Here is a 14,264-nt window from a genome sequence, read left to right on the forward strand (position 1 = left end):
AAGGCTGGGTGTCCCAGAGGAGCAGCCGGGGAGGTGGGGGCACATGGTGAGCGCTGAAGGAGCTCAGGCAGCAAACCGGCTGCTTCTCGGTCCAGAATGAGTGAATGAGAGTCTTACCCTCCGAGCATCCGGACACGGTGGGTGCTCATACATGCTGCCTGGGGACCTGAGATGCCTATCGTCCCACCAGGAGTCACAGCCTCTGCTGGGAACACCCTTCCACCCGCCTCCTCAACCCCACCCCCACTGCCTCTGGGCGCCAGTGGGCACACACTCACCTGGTCCCCAGACTCAGATTCATTATATTCATCAAACCCACAAGCATCTAAATAGTGAGGGAAGGTCTCCGACCAGCCGTCCTTCGTGCAGTTCCGGCTCACCACCCTCATGCCTGCGGCGGAAGAACACAGGCACAGAGATGATCTAAAAGACCCTGAAATTCTATTCGAAAGTCACTCCATACTTGGGGTTCCTGGGAAGCATGGCCACTCAGGTTCCTGAAATCCTCCACTATCTGCCTGGAAATAGTGACTGTTGATGACCTCAGGCTGGGCCTTTACGAAGGGCATGGGGGTCGGGGGAGGTGCATGCTGCTCTCTTAACAAGGGGAGAGGGGACTGGCCCAGCGGGAAGACTGGCCTCCACGGTGCCTGGGATTCTGAGTCCTGTGACCCAGGGCAGCAGGGCGTCCGCAGGCCCAGGGAGAGAATCGCTTCCGCTCACAATTCCAAGACAATTGCTCCTGCTCCAGCAAACCCAGCTCAGCTGCTACTGGCAGGCTCCTCCCAAGCCCCCGTGACCACCTCTTCGGAGTCTGGGTGTCCGTGGGACCGTGGCCTTGGCCACATTCCTCCCCTGCCTGGGCCTCATCGCCTCTCCACTTTGCCCACGTCAGGGTGGTGGGAAGAAGAAAGGGAAGTTGCTTCAAAATAACAATTTTTTTAAAAGTGTCCTGGAGGTATATGCTCTTTCCTTCCTCTTATTCTCCTTCTTTACATTTCCTTTTAATAACACAGTGTGGGCCCAGGACAGAAGCCTCTCTGTTCCGAACTCTGCCATGAACTGGCCACTCCACTGTTGTACTGCCCTCCAGACGGTCAGCACCGCAGTGACGGCCCAGGTGACTGCACCCGGCTCTCTCCCCCCAGCGATTCCACGGAGCACAGGACCTCGGGGCCCGGCTTCTCCAAGTGGGCGCCTCCCCAGACCAGCCCATCAGCATCACCTGGGAGACTGCCTGGACGTGCACCTTCTCAGGCCCCACCCAGGCCCACGGGATGAGTGACTCTGGGCGGGGGTCAGGAATCTGCGTCTCCACAAGCCCCCTGAGGGGTCGCGGCCACCGTGAAAGTGTGAGAACCACCATTCTACACAGGGGAGTTCCCAGCTGTCAGGGGCCACCTAATCCAGGAGGTTTTTATTTGGAGTCCACGATGGGGCTTCGAGAGATCTGTGTTCCCCTAACATTGTAGGCATGGCGTTCTGTCTGGGCACTTGAGGAGAAGACCCACAGCTTATCAGAGAAGGAAAAGGACCTGCCAGAGGCCACACAGCCACAGAGAGGCAGAGCCAGGCCTGCCAGAGGGGTCCCCCTGCTCACAGGTCAGCAGATGCCCCTCCTCTACCCAGCAGGTGGTTGATCCCAACGTACCTGAGAGGTCCAAGGACTTAAGGTCTTCAAAACCAAGCTCTCCTGCAAAACAGAGACATGGGCCTGAGTCAGAACACCCGCCATCAGCTTGCCCGGGCTGCCCACTGCCGGCCCCCCATGCGGGAAGGCCAAGCTCCCCTGGTCTGGAGAACGAGGGGTGGGGTCTCAGCCAGGAGGCAGCCCAGCACTGCACCCACACCTTCCTGACACACTGCACATCCCACCCGCAATCCATTGGCTTTGTATTTCTATGCTCTAATGATGCTGATGACTCAGTTCTCCTCCCTGGACCACAGGAAGTGGAAATGGGACATTGTCAGGACGGTGAGAGGGCCTCCCCCAGAGTGGGAGAGGAAGGAAAGGGGATGGTTGGGCCTTTTCAAGGACAAGGCAAGGAACAGCCACACGAGTCCTAGGCTTGGTCCCCCTCCTCTTTGGCGCTCACCCCTCCAAACCCCTCTCATCAAAGGGAACCCAGAACTTCAAAGCCTTTATCCTCAGACCTTTCTCTCTTCCTCTCCTGACTCTTTCTTTCCACCTCCACCCATGCTGACGCCCCTACTAGCAATGAGTCTCCATTTCCCCTCTACTTCTCTAAATCCTGTTCCCAAGGTCCAGCTGACATGCCGCCTCCTCCAGGAAGTCTCCCTGCACCTTTACATTGTTCTGCCCGCATGCGGCATCCTTAGGTCTCTTTGGTTCTGGAGCTTGCTGTACATTCCAACTCTGCAGCCACTGGGGGTGTCAGTATCTGTGTGGGCTCCCGCATACATTCAGGCCTGCACATACGTGTGTGGTGGGCTTGTTAACCCCTCCATGAGTGAGTCTCGTCCTCCCAAACAAGCCCATGAGCACCCTGAGGCCAAGGGCTGCATCTTCCATCTTCCTATGTCTCCACCCCCCCAAACCACCTCGAGGATGGCCAAGGGGGAAAGAAGCGGGGAGGGGAGAACCTGGTCCCTGATAAGCCTCTCATTCCACTCCCACCCGTTCCCAGCAGTCAGAGCCGGGCTCCAGCTGGATGGACAGATGGATAGATTATCAAGCTGGGTGGACAGATGGACAGATGAGCAGCAGTCTGTCCTCTCCGCGGTTCCTCTTACCGATGGTTTCTGTCTCCCAGACTGAAACAGAGAAAGGGAGAGAACGCAGAGGTGAGCAAGGGCTGAAGTGGGGTCTGCTCTCACTGGGCCCCAATTCCTCCCCCTCCTTCTTCCCCACCTCACCCCTAAACGCTGGGGCGAGGGTCTGCTGGGGCCCAGAGCCATGAGGACTACAAGCTAAGGCCGGCCAGACACTGGAGACATCTACCTCTCCCTCGGGAACAGGACACAGTTAGAGAAATGAGCAGAGGCGCCTGAGAACAGAGCGTTCTCCTGTCGCTCCACAGCCTGCAAAGCAGCAACCACCCCAATGAGAACGATGAGAACGCCAGGGGCAGCCCTGGGAACCCAGAGCTAACATGAGAAGTGCCGTTTGCAACTTTCCAAGTCCCTGTAGCAAGTCTCACTAATTCAGCTGTGCGAATGGAGATGCTAAAAGGCCTGCCTTAATGAGCTATTATGAGTCAGGTGTAAATAACACACTCATGGTGCAACTGCCAGGGGGAGGGCTGGTGTCTGAAGGAAAGTTTATCTCAAGAAGATCTTATTTTGTTGCTGATTCCTTTTGCCTTATTTTTATTGTTGGGAAGAAGCAGTCTTGCCATGGTGCCTGACCCAGAGGAGATGTTCAGTAGACTTTAAGTAGATGAATGGATGACAGGAGTCTGTGAACGGAGGATGGGATTAACCCGGCTTCTATAGGAAGGGATTAGAGATTGGGCTGCATCGCGGGGCTGCCACATGCCTGACGTCCCACCACTCACACTGCACTCACTTCCCTCCTCCGTCTCAGCTTCCAAAGTTCACCTCCTGTCCCGTTCTAGACAGCACGTGGTCACGCCCAGGCCCGAGGTGTCAGGATGGGAGTTTGTCTGCCACCCTCTTTCTGGGCTGGCAGGAGGTCTGAAGGTAGGGGGTGTGGCTAACAGGCCCCAGAAGGGGAAGCGGGGGAAGGGAGAGGCAAGGTGGGGGGCACTGCAGCTACATCCTGCCTTCTCTGGTCAGAGGATGGAACCCTGAGACACAGGCCTGGCACCCAGCATGCTGCCACTGTCTCCTGCAGGCACCTGCCATCCAGGCAGAGTCAAGGTTGGCAGGATTCCAGGAAAATCAGAATTTGCTTCTATCTCAGGCAGGACAGGGGCCGGGCCGGCAGGACTCTGTAGTGGCCTGGAGTCTGGGAACTCCCTACTTCTAGGACATCGACCGAAGCCTCAGGTGAAGGAGGAAGCGAGGCCCAGGCCGCAAGTGACTTGTGCATGACCACACCCGTGACTCAGACCCTCCTACCCGCGAGGCCCCTGCCCAGGGCTCCGTGGTCAGCACCGACCCACATCGTTCTCAGTAAACCACCTGCCTGGAGCCCCGCCCCCAACAGTGCTCTCAGCTCACCCCTGACACCCACAGGGGTGCGGTGGAGGGCCAGGGCCTGGCTCTAGGCTCTGCTCCGGGTCACAGTGATCTGGCCAGACACCAACCTTCTTTGGGAGCCCACAAGGCCTCAAGGGAAGGCGGAAACAATCTCACACCCAAAGGAGAGATGCCATCTCAGACTGCTCCCCACAGAGATGTGGTCACCACAGCCTGGGGCCTGCAGATAGCCCGCTGCCTTCTCCCCGCCTCGCCTCCCTATATCCTGAGTCACAAAGCCCATCACTGCCCACCCCTAGGTCTCCCACATCGGCTGGGGCCCCTGAGTAACTCCAGGGCACTGCAGTAGCCCCCCCACACACACCTCAACAGACACGCCCCAGGCTGAGCTCCTTATGACACTGCACCCACCCAGCCTCTCCTCGCAGGGAGGCAGCCATCAGACACCGGTCACCCAAGCAGGCATCTGCATGTCACACAGCTCCCGTGTGCCCAGCGTCCTCTCCCAGGCAGCCCAGGGGCTCCTGGGGGACAGGACCCCAGCTCCTCCTCTCCTGAGCCCACATCGCTGCCCGAGGTCAGGGAGGACCAAGAACACACTCCACTTAATGCGCACGAGTGCGCCTGCCTGACGGTGAGGTCGGCCCTGTGCCTGGATCTGAGTGGTGTGCGAGTGTGGACGCCGGCAAGTGTGGCCGTGGGGGAGCGTCCTGTGCCCACTGCCTGGGGTGTCTCCCTGTGTGCCTGTGTGTGTCTCTCTGGGCCCCTCAGGGTCTCCAGATGAGTGGTGACGGCAATAACATCAGTTAACAATTACCACTGGGTATTAAAACGTGCCCAGTCCCACACTAAGTGACTCCCCCGTGTATCACTTGGTCCCCAGTGACCCACCACATGCCTATTTGACAGACTAGGGGACGAAGGGGTGAGGGCCTTGCCCAAGGCCTGCAGCAGGGGTGAGTGATGGAGGCCGTGTGTGAAAGCCCAGCTGTGCCCCACCCGTGATGTCACACCCCCCACGTGGACCGGGCAGCCACGCCTGAGGGAAGCCTGTGTGTCCCTGTGTAGAGGTGGCGTGTGGTCCCATCCCCGCGTCCCTGGGAACAGCTATCAGCCTGTAGGGCAGCCCTGTCCTTGGTGCTCGTGTCCCAGGGAGGTCTGGGGCCCCTGCGGGGAGCGGGCGGGGCTGAGTGTGGCCTGAAGAGGCGCGGGCGAAACCCACCTTGGTCCGGATCGAAGATTTGGAAGAACTTGGGGCAGCTGACCAGGACTATCTCGCCCACGCGGGCGGGCTTCCAGCACGTGATGTTGTCCCACATCCCAGGGCAGCCTGTGGGGAAGAGAGCATGTGAGCCAGGCCCTGGCAGCGGGCACCTCAGTGGGCTGGTCCCCTCAGCTCCCTGGACGGCCCCTAGGCCCCCATCATGGGTGTGGGGAAGGCGATGGGATGGGAGTCCACCAGGAAAGGATGGGGAGGAGGGGAGGAGGGCACCCTGTGGACTTTGTTTACTCGGCGGGGGGGGGGGGGAGGGGAGGGGGCGGGCAGAGGAAGTGCCCGAAATGACCATGACCGATCAGGACAGAGAGACGGAGGAGGAGGAGGGGGGAAGTGGCAGCAGAGCATGGAGAGTCGGGAGAGGGTCCGCATGCTGCAGAGGGGTCCATACACACTGGTGCAGAGAGGGCCTCTCTGCCAGGTAAGGTACAGCCAGTGGAACTGACCTCCCTCTCCCCACCCCCCCACCTCTCACCCCCCGCCCCCCGCCACCCCTCACCTCCCCACACACACTCCCCACCCCCAGGACTGCTGGGAGGAGTAATGAGTTCACACTCATTACCCAGCAGAGCGCCAAGCTCACTCCTCGCATGCCCCCTACTGTTATCATCAATAACTTCACGTCAATTAGGTGTCCCTGGAATCATTCCCTGGAGAGGGGCCTGCAAGGGGAGAAGGCAAGGGGAGAAGGCCAGTGGAGGGCCGACAGGTCACAGAGGCAGCCTGGGCAGAGAGGGGCCTGGGCCGGCCTCATGAGCTCTGTTGGGTGCTGTGTGGACCAGAAGTGGTCTGTCTCTCAGAATTGACACCTGGCTATTTTGGAATTCATCCCCCATCACAGTAACGTATAGCATCCTACTCCTGGAATGACCAAGTCTGGGAGCTGGAAACACCATCGAAAGCTCAGAGGGCTCTGGCTGGTGTGGCTCAGTTGGATGGGCATTGTCTCAGGCACCAGAGGGTCACCAGTTTGATTCCCAGTCAGGGCATATGCCCGGGTTGCAGGGTTTCTGGCTCAATCCGTGGTAGGGAACATACAGGAGGCAGCTGATCGACGTTTCACTCTCACATGATGTTTCTCTCTCTCTCTCCCTCTCCCTTCCTCTCTCTCTAAAATCAATAAAAGCACATTTTTTTAAAAAGAAAATAAGAAAGAAAGAAAGCTCTGAGGACCACAAACCAAGATGGCAAGGTCACTGGGGGCCACATGCGAGGAACCGTGTCCCAGGCCTCACAGCAGCAGGCCAGCCATTGATGGTTCCCGTCGCCCACCCCAGCAGGGCTCCAGCCGCACACGCCTGGTTGTGACATCCGGTACTTGAAAGGGGACCCAGCAGCTCAGTGTGGGCTGCAGGGCCCCTGCTGGCCGGGAACAGTCACGGAGTATGGTCACGTCGAACGTCCAGCCCATGTCCCAGGTGCCCCGTTAACAGATGTTCCCTTATCGTGGAACAGCGAGGCCTGGCACAGCCAGCTGCCACTGCCAGCTGACGCTCCTGAGGCCCTGGGGCACTTCAGATGGAGGCGAGCAGTCACAAGGACGGCGGGGCGGTGAGGGGCACAGGGCTCGGGTGAGGATGGCACAAGGAAGAAGGGGCTCACAGGGTGGGGGGCCCAGGCCTGGAGGCAGGGCAGGCGATTCATTCTCTTAGCTATTTTCTGAGCTCCCGCCATGTGCCAGGGCTACAGAGGTGGAGATAACACTTGGGAAGTTTGCATTTGAGGGCCGAGAGTGGGAGAGGGCAGGGTGTCCCTCAGCTCTGCACGTCAGCCACGAGACTGGAGTTCTGTCTACTGCAGCCCAAGGCTCACTGCATGACTCTGGCAAGTCTCTACCCCTCCACCCTGCCTCAGTTTCCCTGTGTGCACACTGAGGGCTGGGTGTCTCTGAGGGTGCTCCCAACTCTGAGCGACTAGAGCTCCAATCAGGAACAGAGATTTCACTCGAGATCTGCCAATGCCCAGAAGCCGGGGCGCCTCTCTGGTCCCACTGCCAGGGCAAGTGTCTCCCAAGGCACATCTGCCAAGATTTCCAACAGGCAGTGAGATGAAGGTCTGGAGTGCAGGGGGAGTCGGAAATGGAGGAAGAACAGGGGGTGGTCAGCACAGGGATGCCAGGTGGGGCCATGGACCTGGCTGATCTGTCTCATGAGAAGGCCTAGATTTGAGAAGAAGAAGAGAGAAGAGCGCATGACCCCAACAAAAGAAGGTATGCCAACAGCAGAAGAGCAGCTGGCAGAGAAGACTGAGGAGGGGAGGCCAGAGGCAGGAGGAAACCAGGAGAGGTTAGTGACAGCAGCCAGGAACGCGTGCTTCCAGGCGGCGATGGTCCAGTGCATCAGCCACTGCTGAGAGGCTGAGAACGTTCCCTCCTCTCCTCGCCCCTGCAGAGCAGGTCGGGAATTGGAACTGCTCTGGGCCCTGGAGGACTCTCCACAGGGTCACCCCACCTCCCTATTCCTCTCCTGCTGTAGCCCAACTCTACACTGGCTGCCTGTGCCCTCCTGGCTCTGCCTCTCTCCCTCCCCGCCAGCCTCTATGGAACTTGGTCAGAGGAATTCAGGCGGGAAGTGGGGGGGCGGGGGGAGGTGCCTGCGTGGTGGGAGAGGCCCCATCTCCCGGGCTGCTCCCACTAAGCCACCCACACAAAGCAGCAAGGAGCGGCAGCGCCTCGTGACAACAGCGGGAGGAAAGACCACTCGGGCAGGCTGAACAGAGAGGACGCGGGAGCCATTAGCCTCAATTGGAACAGAATGAGGCGCTCATCTCGGGTTGTCATGGTGACGATCCTGTCCAGTTCCACAGTGTGTTCAAAGCCGCGAGAGCAGAGGCACCGCAGGGACTCAGACAAGGCACAGCCGTCCCTTTGAGAAGCCGCCGAGGATGCATGCGTATACTAAGCCCCCATTTTAGCATACAGTTCGAGGGGAAAGCATGATTTCCATTTACTGAGTTATTTTTCCCCTCGAGCTCAGCGGCTCTCAAAGTGTGGACCCCAGACCAGGAACTCCACTGGGAACTGGCCAGAAATGCAGATGCCCAGGCCCCTCCAGACCCACTGAGTCAGAAACTCTGGTGCTAGGCCTAGCCACCTGTTTTAACAAGTGTTCCAGAAGATTCTGACGCAGGCTCAAGTCAGATTTGGGGAGCGAGGGGTCCCTGCAGACCCCATTCCTCCCCCATGCTGGGCGTCTGTTTAGTCTCACAGCAGCTGGGAGGTGCAGGCAAGAGGCTGATTCTGCTCCCAGGATGGGAGCCTGGGCCCAGCCCTGCAGTGGTTCCCTCCTCCAGGCCTCTCCTCTTCTGGTGGGGGCGGGGCAGTGGGGGGAGTGGCTGGGACCAGGCACTGTGCACCCTGGACTGGCCTCAGAGGCCGGTCAGAAGAGCAATGAGCAGGCTTTCGTCTTCTGTACAAGTCTCCTTCCTCTGCCCCTGCCAGGGCCGCTGCAGGCGTCCCTCTTCCATCTCCTCCAGAGTCTGGGGACCCCCGAGGACCACACCTGACCGGCCCTGCTTAAATGCTGGCCAGGCCTCCAGGCTGACGGAAGCCTGCAACCCTGCAAAGGGGAGGCTCTGGCCGGACTCACACGGGACAGCCAGGCTGCCTGGGCGGAGCAGAGAGCAAACAGGCCCGCCCAGCAGGCAGGGCCTGTGACCGGCGTGGGTCTGGGACCCTCAGGAGTGGAGAGTCAGGTTCCCACGCCCAGGGGCCCTTTTTCCTTCTCTCTGGCATAGGGCACTGCAGCACAAAGGGCACCCCTGGCAGGGGCCGCAGACCTGGGGCCTGTCCCCGAGCTGGCTCGGGCCCTCGGTGTAACTTGGCCAGGGACTGCCACCTCTGGCCTCAGCCTCTCTGAGTGTCACGTGACAGAGCTGGACTCCGTGTTGTCTTGAGTCCCACTTAGCATTCAGAGGTTTGGAATGAGGGACAAAAGCACTAAACACAACTCTTCAATAACAGTCCCAATAAGCATCTTGAGAACATGCCGAGGCTGATGCAGACAGAAGCGCCGGGCAGAGGGCTTGCTTTTGCCCTCCACCACCTTGCCGACGCATCCTCCTCCTTCACCTGCCTGCTCAGCTCCCATGCCTCCCCCAGCGTGACCCTGTCCCTCAGCTTCCCTCTGGAGGCCACAATGCACATCACCACCCGGTGTTCTCTCGGGGGTGGAGGTCCTGGGAGGGACAAGGATTTAAGAGGTGCAGGTGCCTCCGTGTCCTCATCTATAAGACAGGGGTAATAGTAGAGCCTACCCTCCAGGTTGCTGCAGTGGGAGAAAAAGCACTAGTATAGTGCCTGGCACATGGAAAACCTATGTAAGTATTGGCTATTGATAAGGTTCGTCCCACCTGCTCGTTTTAGTAGTGGAGCTTCTGTGGCACAGAGCTCTTGCTGCTGTGGTGCCCCCACCGAGGATGTTCTCCCCACTCACTCACCCTCAGCTCTCACCTGCCGTCAAGGGCCTAGTGGTCCCTAGGGCCTAACTCGGGGGTTCTCAGACCAGCTTCTCGCCAGCGTCACCTCGGAGCCTTTAAAGTCACGGTGACTGTGAGGGACTGTGGTTCTGGTTTGGACTGTAGCGTGAGCACATTCTTCTAAAAGCTCCTGGAGATTCTGATGTGCAACCAGGTTTGAAAACCACGGACCTAGTATAAATCTTGTCCATGAACCCTCCCAGAATTCCTCTCTTCCTCTCCTGAGCACACCTGGGGTGCAGCCTCTCCCAGCACTGGCCTGCCCCCTCCTGGGAGGGTGTCCATCCTCACCTCTGTCTCACGCTCACGTCGCCCCTGTGGGCTAGCCTACTTGTCCTTCCCCAGCTGGGGCTCCACAAACATCTGTGCAATAGCCCCGCCTCCCACCTCTACCCTTTCCTCCTGGATGCTTCTTATGCCCCACCCCACATGCCCCTGACACCTGTGATGCAGGAACAGCAGCCCTGGGCTAGGAGGCAGGACACCTGGGCTCCAGGTCCACCTCATGGCCCCATTTCCCAGCTCCTAGACCAGAGCCTTGGGCCAGATACCAGTTTGGTCTCCTGCAACTGGGCACCTGTTTGGGGCCCCTGCCTCTGTTTCCCTGGCTGGTGAGGCCTAGAATCCACTTCCAGCCTCAGTTAGGGCTGAGCCAGAGCTCGGCTGGAGGGCAAGCGAGTCCAGCATGGCCGGAGCAGCTCTATTAGCAGTTAATGTTCACTGTCTGGCCAGGGAGCTTGGCCTAGAGGGACCGTTACACATAACTGGGCTGCAGATTAATCGAGTATTTAAGCAGATGGTGCTCAGAAGAGCTCCCTATAAGCAGAGAGGATCCTTCTCATCTGGGCAGAGAGCCCCACCCTCCAGCGACGGAGGTGTAAGTGAGGCTGGCCAGGCCTCCAGGGATGCCCCCACCCCCAAGTCCCTGGCTTCCCACACCGCCCCCCTCTCTGGTTGCTGGGGGTCAGGAAGTCCAGGGTGCCCTTTCCCTGTGGGCCTCAGCGTCCTCTCTGCACAGTGAGGGAGTTAGGAGAAGGGGGCCACACAGGACCCCTGGTTCTCAGCCAGGGCCACGCCACTGCCTGGAACATCTGGAAATGCTACGAGGCATTCCGGGTTGTCACTGGGATCAGGGGAGCCATGGCATCTGATGGGGAAACAACGGCTGCTAACTGTCCTCAGTGCGTGGCCGCTCCCGCAGAGGAGGCAGCACCCCGCCCCAGGCTGAGAGCAGCTCCGGGAGGAGGACTGCCCAGACAGGCGGGGGTGGGTTACCGCTGCTGCCTCGTCTCTGGCTTCTGGTGGAGTGAGCAGAGGAGGTGAAGAGGGCCCCACACCTCCTTCTTGGGGCTGCCCACCTGCTCTCCAGCTCGGGCACCTGCAGCAGCTGTGTCCCTGCTGCTGCCAGGCCCAGGCCGCCTGCTAACGAGCTCTCTGACAGCCAGACCCAGCTCTAGCCCAGCCCCCTGGGATCTAAGGTAGCCACACCCAGCCACTCAGAACAGCCCTCCCACAGGGAGGCATCCAGGGCAGGCTGTCCCCAATGAGGGCAACCCAGTGTCGCTGCCCAGAGCACATCCAGGACTCCACTGCCCCACAGGGCTCTCTGAAAGACCCGGGGACCCGTCCCCTCCACCTTTCTTCCCAAGGTGGCCACAGGCTGGGGCACCAGTTTTAATGGCTATGGATGTGCTGGGATACCATGTCCTCCCCGCCAGCCTACTCACCATGGGAGGAGGCGTTCAAGCCCATCAGCTCGTTGGCCTTTCGGATCTTCTCCAGGCACAGGACCTGCTCCTGCTTGAACATGCAGTCGGAGTGCATGGCGGCCACCTGCAGGGAACAGGAGGGATGGTGGGAGGGAGCAGCAAGACTCACTATAAGCCCTGGGGCCGGGGGGAGGGGCAGAAGCAGGATGGGGATAATGACAGAAACTTCAGGGCCAGCAGGGACCCTGACATCCACTCTGTCACAGACACCATGAGGTTCTTCTTTACCAACTCAAAGTGTGACCTTGGGTAGATCCCACCCTGACCCTGGGCCTCAGTTTCCAAGTCTTATAAAAGCAGCAGCAAACACAGATATAGCACTTTATGACCTTCATACTCTATTCTGCCATATACTATATGTGTATACATATATATCCAGAGGACTACAAGGTAGGTAGTATTTTTGCCATTTTTCATTTTACACATGTGAAACTTAAGCCCAGAGATGTTAAGTAACTTGCTCAAAGCCACACAGCGTAGTAGACTATACAGCCCCAGACAGTGTAGCCCCAGAAGCCACAAGGCTACTGCTACACTTTAGGGGAGCCAGCAGGGGCTGGGGGAGAGGAGGGGCTGATCGCTCATTGTCTCTCTCCTCTGGGGACTGGGGAAGGAGGTGCAGGCGGGGAGCAGTGGCAGCATTCAGTGGGCCTATGAACCACTCCCATTTACTCTTGCCCCATTTTACACAAGAGGAAACTGAGGCTCAGAGAAGTTAAGAAAACTCCTGCCCAAGGTCCTACAGCTGGTTAGTGGCAGATGCTGGATTCAAGCGCAGGAGCAAGTAACTTCAAAGCCCTGGCATTGCTGTCGCCACTAACTCAAAATTCGGGGGCAGGATCGGTTCTGTAGGGGGATGTCGGGAGCACGGAGGCAGGCACATCCAGGACTCCCATGTTCGGTCTAGCCCCGACTGTTCACAGAGGTGCAGACGGCTTCCAGGGCGGGGGACAGGCTGTCTGTGGCCACACGGTGAGGCAGGGCAGAGGCGGGGCTCGGGTCCAGATCTCGGAGACAGCGAGAGCCACTGCTGGTGTGAAGTCCCAGCTCGGGGCGGGGGCCAGGGCCCGGAACCCTCCCCACCGCCCTCGCTCTGGGAGAGACATGAGCAGAGAGCAGGCTCCTGAGCCCTGGCCTGGCAGACTGGTGAGCAGGGGCCTGGGGTCAGAGAGCCTCCTGCAGCCCGGACGGGGCCCTGCAGTGCGCAGGATGCACAGCGCTGAGACTGCCCACGTCAGCATCGCGTTATCGAGTTACATTCCTAAACTGTGTAAGGATTTCTAGCCAAGTCAGTTGAAGGCCTTGAGGATGGGACACCCTTTCTAATTCACAAAAGTGCTGGATGGTCCAGTGGGGGTGCCAGCAGAGATACCAGCTGAGGGCAGGCCAAAGACAGGGTTCTCTGGGGTGAGGGCTCAGGTGAGCTGGGGGCTGCAGCTGGTGGGGGGAGGGGGGACAGGGTATGGACCTGGGGCCTTACCAGAGGCAGCAGCAGGAGAGCAGCCAGGGAGGCCCATACGATGCTGGCCATGGCGCTTCTCAGCCACAAGGAGGCTCAGGCCAGCACCGCTCACCGCCCACTCAGAGCAGCCGCTGGTCAGCCCCAAAGTGCCTAGGGTTCGAGAGAGAGGAAAGGCATGAGTCCTGCGGGACAGCCTGCTCTCCCCCCGATGCCTCCCCTTCCTGCGGGAAGGCTCTCAGCCTCCACAGGGAACCCCTCATGCCTTCGTCCATGCTGTTCTTCATTCTCTGCCCCACAACCGCCTGCTGAGCACCCACATCTGCGAGGCACAGAGGACACGGTGGGAGCACACCGGGCAGGCCCCCAGGGGACCACTGGGGTGGTGTGGGTGGCCTTCTCCTCTGCGGCAGGCGTTTGCCTCCCCCATCTCCCTCCACAACAGCTTTAGCTGTCACGCGTGTGCCCGCCTGTCCCTCTTGCTCAGGTGAGGGCATGTGAGAGTTCCCACCTATGGAAGGGGCGGCAGTGACATGTCCTTACAGCATCACACGCTGTCCTCCTGCTCCTACGCTCTTCCCAATGCTGGACCCACCCGCTCTGACAGGGCAGCCAGGATGACCCCTGAGCGGTGGGGGCAACACTCCGGGGGGAACCGGGATGCCTGAGGGAGCTCGTGGAGCGGGGCCACCCTAGCTCCAGGCTGCTACGTGAGACAGGAGCGCACCTCTAACCTGCTCACTCACGGAAGGCCGCTTGGTTCCAGCTGCCGAGCTGGTCCCCTAGCCCCACAGCCTCCTGCACCGGCCTCCGCCCGCTGGGCCTCCAGGCCAGAGCCCTCACCTCCCACACGCACAACAAAGCGGCTGCCGAGGGAGCTGGGCCTCCGCGCTGCAGGGGCGCCGGGTCCTCCAAGACTGAGGCCACAGTGTGTGGGGAGTCGAGTGAAGAGGCTGGGGAGGCCCGCACAGTCGCAGGGGATGAGTCTGGTCGCCTTGAAAACTGATCGTTAGCACATAGTCCCATCCACCCAGGGACCCCGCACCTGGAAGTCTCTCCTGGAGAAACCTTTGCACTTGAACAGAAATTGGCACGGTGAGGTTACTCACCGCAGCACCATTGACAACAGCATCCACACAAAGCATGGGCCACAAGGCCT

At 59.7% G+C, this 14,264-nt stretch overlaps 1 protein-coding gene across 4 annotated transcripts in view; it reads right to left on the reverse strand.

Annotated features, from left to right (window-relative positions):
• Positions 1-13,192, reverse strand: part of ADCYAP1R1 (ADCYAP receptor type I) — a 32,563-nt gene extending 19,371 nt beyond the window's left edge. For 2 of the 4 annotated variants that reach the window (XM_023753866.1, XM_023753864.1), the window contains exons 1-6: positions 13,127-13,177; positions 11,605-11,710; positions 5,348-5,455; positions 2,755-2,775; positions 1,652-1,693; positions 279-391 (exon numbers count right to left, since the gene is read on the reverse strand). In XM_023753866.1, the coding sequence (XP_023609634.1) occupies positions 279-391; positions 1,652-1,693; positions 2,755-2,775; positions 5,348-5,455; positions 11,605-11,710; positions 13,127-13,177 (441 nt within the window). Of the gene's footprint in view, positions 1-278; positions 392-1,651; positions 1,694-2,754; positions 2,776-5,347; positions 5,456-11,604; positions 11,711-13,126 lie in introns of all 4 variants that reach the window. The other 2 variants (XM_023753868.1, XM_023753867.1) reach the window with 2 other exon arrangements.
• Between the last annotated feature and the right edge of the window lie 1,072 nt (positions 13,193-14,264).

The sequence above is a fragment of the Myotis lucifugus genome, unplaced genomic scaffold (genome assembly GCF_000147115.1).
Source record: "Myotis lucifugus unplaced genomic scaffold, Myoluc2.0 scaffold_52, whole genome shotgun sequence".
Classification (NCBI taxonomy): Eukaryota; Metazoa; Chordata; class Mammalia; order Chiroptera; family Vespertilionidae; genus Myotis; species Myotis lucifugus.